The sequence below is a fragment of the Pundamilia nyererei genome, unplaced genomic scaffold (assembly GCF_000239375.1).
Source record: "Pundamilia nyererei isolate P.nyererei 1_Seehausen unplaced genomic scaffold, PunNye1.0 scaffold00208, whole genome shotgun sequence".
Lineage (NCBI taxonomy): Eukaryota > Metazoa > Chordata > Actinopteri > Cichliformes > Cichlidae > Pundamilia > Pundamilia nyererei.
In genome coordinates, this window is record NW_005187609.1 from 132,726 (window position 1) to 140,856 (window position 8,131).

The 8,131-nt window shown below is 40.6% G+C and overlaps 1 protein-coding gene across 1 annotated transcript in view; it reads right to left on the reverse strand.

The window, feature by feature from the left end:
• Nucleotides 1-605: 605 nt before the first annotated feature.
• Nucleotides 606-8,131, reverse strand: part of zc3h18 (zinc finger CCCH-type containing 18) — a 53,512-nt gene continuing 45,986 nt past the window's right edge. Inside the window, exons 17-20 of the mRNA XM_005747891.2 lie at nucleotides 7,155-7,369; nucleotides 5,438-5,537; nucleotides 3,487-3,574; nucleotides 606-1,757 (exon numbers count right to left, since the gene is read on the reverse strand). Coding sequence (XP_005747948.1) covers nucleotides 1,547-1,757; nucleotides 3,487-3,574; nucleotides 5,438-5,537; nucleotides 7,155-7,369 — 614 coding nt within the window. The 3' untranslated portion in view covers nucleotides 606-1,546. The remainder of the gene's footprint in view (nucleotides 1,758-3,486; nucleotides 3,575-5,437; nucleotides 5,538-7,154; nucleotides 7,370-8,131) is intronic.

Below are 8,131 nucleotides of genomic sequence, written 5' to 3' on the forward strand. Positions count from 1 at the left end.
GCTTTTCTCTCCAAGCTCCTTAGACTATGATGACCTGGATGACTGAGAACCTTCACAGACATATGGTGTACTACCAGTTAATGCAGTACACCATAGTGTTTGCATCTATCCAAAAGATCGACATAGCCAATGTGACATCAGTCACTGGTTGTTGCACGATTGGCCACTGGCGAAGTTTAGACTTCGATCACTAGGCTCACTTTTCCTCCAGCACCAGGTTTTTCTCTTTGTAGAACTGGTAGTTGCTGAGAAATTGCAGTCAGGACCGCAGTGGTGACTGACACTGCCCTGTCAAAAGCAAAACTATGATAAGATCAGGTGTGACCTCACTGTGACCTTGGGAGCAATGCAACGGCTTAACAAAGAAATCGATAGTGACTTTATTAGAGATGGCAGATGGGAATTTCTCAACACTCAATTGTGATGGTTCAATGCTGTGAATAGATTCATGATAATGCGCTAGCTTAAAAAAACATGGACGTTCTTAACAAACATCTGTATGCTGTTTAAACTGAACAATGCCCCTTTGAAATTATTATACATTACTGTGGATCGGTACTGTAACACATTTTCTTTTTTCAACAGTCGACAGCACACAAAGGAACTTGTCTTATCAAAATAGTTTATTTAGAGGCTTTTCTCACAAAAGCAAGACATACGTTGTCTCTAAATGTTCCCATTCCACCTCAGACTCCTCCAACAAAAAATGTGACAGAAAACATTGTTTTATCACTTAAGAGCTAAGAAAACAAAACGTTGGAATTTTTTAAAAAGCAGTACTTCACATCAATGTGGTTTATAATGATATGCTTGAAAGGTTCTGAGCTGTGAAAATGACCACTATCCTAAAACACAGCAAGGAGGCGAGGCATTGGTTAAAGAGGGAGCTGGGCCGAGTATGGATGCTTGTGAACTTGGAGATTTGTACAAAGAAACGCTCTGAGGTCCTGTGGGCTGTTGGTACCCTGTAGAGCTGAGCCAACAGTCACACCACTGCACATACAGGAAAAAGGAGAAAAAAATGCAAGAACAAGACAGTAAAAGAGATAGAAACGGCTCAGTGTTCATAGATCTATTATTCACCACACCATGAGGAAAATGCTTCCATTCTAGTGAGGGAACAAAGTGAGCAGCAGGTAAACACAGTACCCCTTTACTATCCTGTCTCTGCATTATGAAGTCTAAACATATTGCACTCCATTCCTGAGACGTCCCTTTCCTTGCCAAATGCCCAGATGACCTCTTCTATTTGTGAGGTAATATGTGGCTGAGACATTAAAAGGATTTTAACGGGAGCAAACTCGGGAACATGGAAGTGATCAATGTTCGAAAAATGAAGCAGAGCCCATCAAGCCCAAGGTGGTTTTTGTGGCAATTACTTCCTGTTCACTCACACAACAGCCTTTATAACCAAACCATACAACATTTTTACATGTCCATTGGAGATTTGAGAAAAAACAAAACAAAAAACAGTCCACCCTGTGACCCTCATGGTTGCCCAGGCAGACTTTGCATGTGGATGAACAGGTTAGGGCTGTGCTGCCATTTATTTGGCAGGAATCTTTGCTCGTTTACGGGCGATGGCATCTTCCACAGCCTTCAGCTGTTTCAGAAGCTCCTCGCGCCGGGACAGCGTGTTGCTGGGTTTGCTAGAACCCGATCCGGCACCCGATGCTGGACTCGGTGTGACCAGCTTGGCCGATGGAGCTGCTGGGCTTTTCCCAGATGATTTGGGAGGTGGAGACAGAGGACGTTTTCTAAGAAGACAGACAGAGTTAAGCGTTATAATTACCAGCCAAGTGCAGATGAGAATACATGACTAAAAAAAGGAAAAGAATGTCTGAGAGCCATTCCCTGCATTCACTACTTCCACTGCTGAATCAGCCTTTGTTTAACAACGCTTAAGTTAGATGACAGCACACATCATGTCTTCTGTTTTAAACAGGATGTTATGTTGATTCATCAACTATTATAAACCCATTCAGTGTTTATCTACATCTGGGTCTGTTTTAACTGTTAAACTCTTTAATCCTAGTTGTTAAAGCTAGTTATCCACTAACTTTAGTTATAACTAGATCCCTGCGAGTTTCAATAAGTTCAATATAAAACTTTGTCAGCTTTAAAGTAATTACATACAATTCTTAATATCACATATTTAATAGGTTAAATATAGAATCAACCAACCAAAATCAGCCATCTATGAATTAATCTTTTAACATTACAATGATTCAAATAGTTTTTAGTCTTTAGACTGCTAACCAAAGTAAAGCAGTTTAAGCAGTAATTGTGAGCTAAAAAAAGGAAAACGCAAACAAAAAAAACCCTCTATTTGCATATCAGTCAATGACAAGCAGAAACAATTCTCAGTTTTCAGAAACTAGAAGCAGTTTTGTGGAAGCTTTTTTTTCATTTCTGGTTAACTGTGCAGATTGAAAACAGCACCTGCTGAGCATCTAATGAACTGTTGACACTGTCCCTGAACCATTTTAAAACTCTTTTGATCAAAAGCCTTTTGGTAAATTAGACTACTGAACAATGTTGATATTGTTTATGATACTGGCCTTTCAGTTAATTAAACAATTACTACTATTCAGGTATACAAAAGTTTAACAATGCCTATAGCATAGTACAGTATTTGATGCTTATTCACCACATAGTAAAAATGATTACCTTTTGCATTTGGGACTGTTGGTCAGACAAAACAAGGAAATGGAAATTGTCCCTTTGATCTCTCGATTTTCACAAGTCTGTTCAGAGTTTCACTAAGGCAATTCCCTGGCCCCAACATAACCCTCTCTGTTATTTCTAACTCATGTGTGTCTGCTGACATGCCTCAATTTTGCTCATCAGCTACTGCAGGCTAAAATAGTTAACTAGTGTATATGACCCAGGTTAACCTTGCTGTGTAGCTGGTAAAGTAAACATTACTATCTCTTCATGTTGGAAAAAAACAAACAAACTTGCCACTGTCTCTTCTTTTTGAACTTTCCTATTTCCAAAACCAGGAAACAACCTAACGGGAACATTTATACTGGATGTCCAAAGTGGTATGACATGAATCCATACATTATTCATAATGGAAGTCACAATGAGAGTTTCATGGTGGACAAAACAAATTGTTATTTCAATTCTCTCATTGGTTCTGCCTCTGTGTTCAGTACAGTTCAGTACAAAACAGGATTCTTGATAACACAACGGAATTATTTCATAGAGGGGATTTTGCACAAGAGACAATGCATTCTACAACACGTGCAGGGAAGGTTAACTATCTGTGGCCTGTTCCTCATTTTGGCTTATGAAGTTTGCCAGACCACATGACATGACAGACATGTGTTTGGCCTGAGTCACCATGATCACTGCTGCCTATACAGAGGCTGTACAACATAGAGAAAGGTGATTTAAGAAATTCCACAGTTCTAGCTGAATGTCTTTGTCTTCAGTGAAGGTTTAAAAACCACAGGCCTTCAGCAACAATAAGCCACCAACCTGTCTCCCTGTGGGGGCATGGGTCGCCCTCTGGGTCGATCTATTCGAGGAGAAAGTGGGAGTCGGCCAGGTATCCTCTTATCGCGGCCTAAAAAACACCAGATTAAGAGATAATGAGGCAGACAGACTAAACTACATTTAAGCTTTTCATATGAAAACAGTAGGGGTGCAACGACACACAAAATTCACGGTTCGGTTCGATACTTTGGTGTCACGGTTCGATATTTTTTCGATACAAAAAAAAATGTTCATGCCTTTTTAATTTGTCATTTATTAAAATTATAAATATATATTTTAACTCAAAAGTACAGTTTTTAAATTTAATGTTGCTGAAACAACAAAGTAATAAAAATAATAAATCTATCTGATCGAGAAATCACTCATCTTTGGAAAAGAGTTTATTACAGAGAAATGTCTCTTTCCAAAATAAAAGCTATACTATACGCTTCTTCTGGGCTATATTCTCAGCAGCATATTAAACATATCAGGTCCCCATAAGGAGAATCATGTGCTAACGGCTGTCTAAATGACTCGGGTAAAGTTTGTAGCATGCATGCTTGTTGTTTTTGTCTGCTTCCACTTGTCTTTGCACTAGGATGAGCCAGCGTAAATGTGCAGACATATTCGTTGTGTTCTCACTAGTGCTGTCAGCGTAAATCTGAAATGACGTTAACGCCACAACACGGCAAATCTCCGTTAACGTGTTACCGCGGATCACCCCGTGCGTGGGGCTGGATGGCGTCAACACGTTAACGAGCTAACTGCGCTAACGCACTAGTTCCCACCCATGTAATTGAGCATTGCATGGCACATCCAACATACTGTTTTACTTTAGTCCATGACGCGCTTACCTTCAGGGTCATACGTCACATGAAAACCAAAACAGTTCCAAACGCCAGATCTGAATGAGGGTGGGGGAGGTTCAATTTGCCATGTTGCAACGAGCTTAGCTTCTGTCTTGCTAGCTTGTGCTGCGCTCAGTGGATCTGCGCTGGACAGTGCAGCCTAGGCGGAGTAGTTGAACGCAGATCCACTGAGCGCTTAACACAGACAGCATCGTCAGAAGAAAAGTTGATAAAATAAATAAAAAATGTTGTATTGTTCGATACATATGCGTACAGAACCGAAAGCACTGTATAGAACGGTTCAATATCGATACGAGTATCGTTGCACCCCTAGATAACAGGTGCAATTTTCTGGAGCTAATAATGACTGGGCATTCGGGGGGATGGGCAACGATGTGTCTTGTCCTGACTGTTAGATGGTGAACCAGCCCGGCATTCCAAAAGCACCTTCATGCCCATTACTTCTAATGGAGGTCCCTTTTGAGTGTATGGACCTCATTGGGCCATTTCACCAGAGCGCACAAATCATGGACTTTAAAATCTTATTCGGTTGCTCCACCAACCCGTCAGTCTGAGGGTGATAGACGCTGGTCCAAAGAGATTTAATGCCCAATAATTCGTATTGTTCTTTTAGTGTGAGAGACATGAACAGTGTGCCCTGGTCAGTCAGTATCTCGGGGAGATGACCTGAAAACTGAGCTTGCACTACACTCTTTAAAGAAATGGTGCGCAGCGGCACTGCTTCGGGATATCACATTGCACCAAAACTAATACAACGCTAATACAAAGATTTTAAAGTCCATGATTCGTAATTTCATTCATGAAGGATGAACGCAATTGGAATCGCTGGTTAGACCCTCTGTTGTTTACAGGTTCCCCAGTTAATGTTTGGAGTTTTATACCAAATTGAAGAAAACTGGAAGGAAGGAATGAAATTCAGTATGTTCTGGACCTGAGAGCAAAGCTAGACACACTGAGTAGGTTTTCCTGGGAGAATTTGCTCCAGGCGCAGGAATGTTGGCAGCTCCTGTACAACAGAGGGGCTAGGCTCAGGCAAATTTCCCTGGGAGACAAAGTGCTTCTATTTAGTCAGTCATGTTTCTCACCTTTGTCTGGAGACATAGCCATTCTTTTGTTGAGGGGGGAACCTGGCCTGTCTTTGTCTCCAGGCAGGTACCGCTTCCTGTTGCCTTTGTCTCCCTGCTGCTGAAATTGAACAATTCAAACATTCAGGAAAAATTACAGAAATGCAAGAAATGGGTCCATACTGGAATGGAAATCAAGCTCAAGTAAAGAGTCAAGCTGTCTATTGTTTCATGCAAAAATGCAAATAAACTTGCTGAGATGACACTTGCTGGGAGCATAGATACTCTCTATCAGATACAAGAGGAGTGATTGAAGTTGATCAAATTTTTAGGTTAGTTCCTTATTAAGATTGAAATTTGTTTAAAATATTTTCATTAATTTATTCTAATTTTAGGATTTAAACCACAGGCCCAAAAGTGCCACTAAATACATTACGGTTGGAGAAAAATCAGTGTGTTCAAAATGTAAATTTTAGGGTAAATGTGGAGTTCTTCAGTGTGCAGGCTGCAGATCTTTGGCTTTTAAAGAGTTGTTTCAATTCTTCTGATGAGTTTCAGCCAGGATTTAATTCATCATAGCACAGAAACAGCACTAGTGAAGGTTACTAATCTTATGGCCTCTGACAATGGACCGGTCTGTGCTTGGTTTCACAGTACCACCTGACACCACTGAACATTATACTTTGGAGACTGTAACAGACAGTGAATTAATTCAATATTTTTTTTTTTTGCGTATTTGTTAGAAACATTTTTTTTAAATTTTCCTTGAACTGCATACTGTGAAGATGAACGTACTTTCTTCTGTTTGGTTACAGTTGGCAATGAGGTGCATTCAGTGTGTCTCTGTTAGTTTGTGTTTCCATGTAAAACGTGATAAAACAGGAATTTATGTATGTACACTCGTATTTGCTGCGTTAATCTTGGTAACAATGTTTTCGTTTTTTTTAAACCATGTCTCACGTGATGGTGTAAATCATTTTATTTTCACTGAGTATGTGAGACAGGCTAAAAGAACATGATTGTTTTATGCTTAGGAAACTTGAGATTTCTAAATACAGTTGCTTTCATTTTTTTTGTCCTCACAATAACAATGCTGAGTGATCCTGTTGGTGAGCTTGGAATAACTGATCTGTAAACAAAGAACTTCTCCTTGTGGTAACTAATGGCAGTAACAGAGACTATAATACACCATTTGGTTTAATGGTAATGCATTCCACCAGCTTGAATCATCATTTTTTAGATAGATTCCAGTCTGTAAGCATACTGCTTTTTCTTAAACTCAAAAGCTAAGTGACAAGTTGGTCAAGATTCTTTTCACGCTGTACATACTTTCCTTATACATTTTTAATTAAAAATATTGTATACATTCCATTTATGATGGAGATGACACCCAGTTATGTTTATCAAGCCAGATGCCACACTGATAAAGGTTATAGTTGGGCCTGGATCAGGCGACCCTAAACCATCTATTAGTTATGCTGCAAAAGGTTTGTGTTGTTGGTGAATTTCCATGATTCACAGAGTCATGATGTCTATTGTGTTGATGCTAGTATGGATTGTCAGAGTGTGTCAATAGAGGCTAATTTTCACTTGTATAGATGTCAGAAAGTACATTTTCTTTAAGGACTTCTTATTTTGAACATTAAAGGTTCACAAAAAGCCATTAGAAACAAAAAAGGTGAGGTTTTCTGATTGAGATAACCAGACTCCTTTAAATGTAAGAAAGCAGAATATTAACCTTGTTAAGGAGGGTGAGCTTGATGTCTCTGTGGGAACTTGAACTGCCATAGTTTCCAGGGGGGCCCATGGTGCCAGGTGGAGGATGTACTGGGTGCCCCCCCCTGTTACCAGGCCCTGCTCTGGGCAAGGGATTTCCTTCTCTGGGTGGGGGACCAGACTGGTCAATCTTTCTTCGATCTTCTCTGAAGGGTTCATCCTTTTTCGATGGTCTTTCTTTAATGATGAAAAAAGAAATATGAGAATGTCATGTGTGCAGACCCAACGTCTGATTGAAACACATGAGGACTTACACGTAAGCTCCCAGTTTATCAAACCCCACTGAGCAGTCCTTCCCATTAAATCTAACCTCTCTTCTGCCTCTCCTGCAATGTCTTTCTTATCTTTCTCCATCTCTGAGTGGTTAGTGGAAGCTAGCTCTCTTTCTTTTCTCTCTCTGTGAAATATAGCAGCTAGACCTTTAGCTAGCAGTACACTGTGCCACAAACTGCACACAAACAGTTTGTGTGTTTGCTGATGTTTGTTGAGCTAATTGCTGCTCTTCAGTAGCACTAGCTAGATGCTGAAGTACCACAACCGCAATTTACGGAAAGAGCTGTCTCTATTATCTGAGGTGGCAGACGTCTTTTAATATCTGTCAGACAATGCTCAGGATTTTCCTACAACCTGTTGTGGCTAGTGCTATATCCTCTATGCCAGGGGTTGGCAACCCTGGGCATGTGTGCCACAGCTGGCATGCAAAGGGTTAACTGATGGCACGACCATAGCTGGACTGGCCATCAGGCATACCGGGCATTTACCCGGTGGGCCCATCGTGATTTTTTGTTTTTACGGGCCGATGTTTTTTGTTTTTTTTGTAACGTACAAACACTGAAAGATAACTCAGTTGTTTGGTGGTGGCTATGGTGGAGCTTTCACAGAGGCCAGCAGGTGGATGAGGGAAAGGGGAGGCAGGAGGAGAGCCCTGAGGCAGCCGCC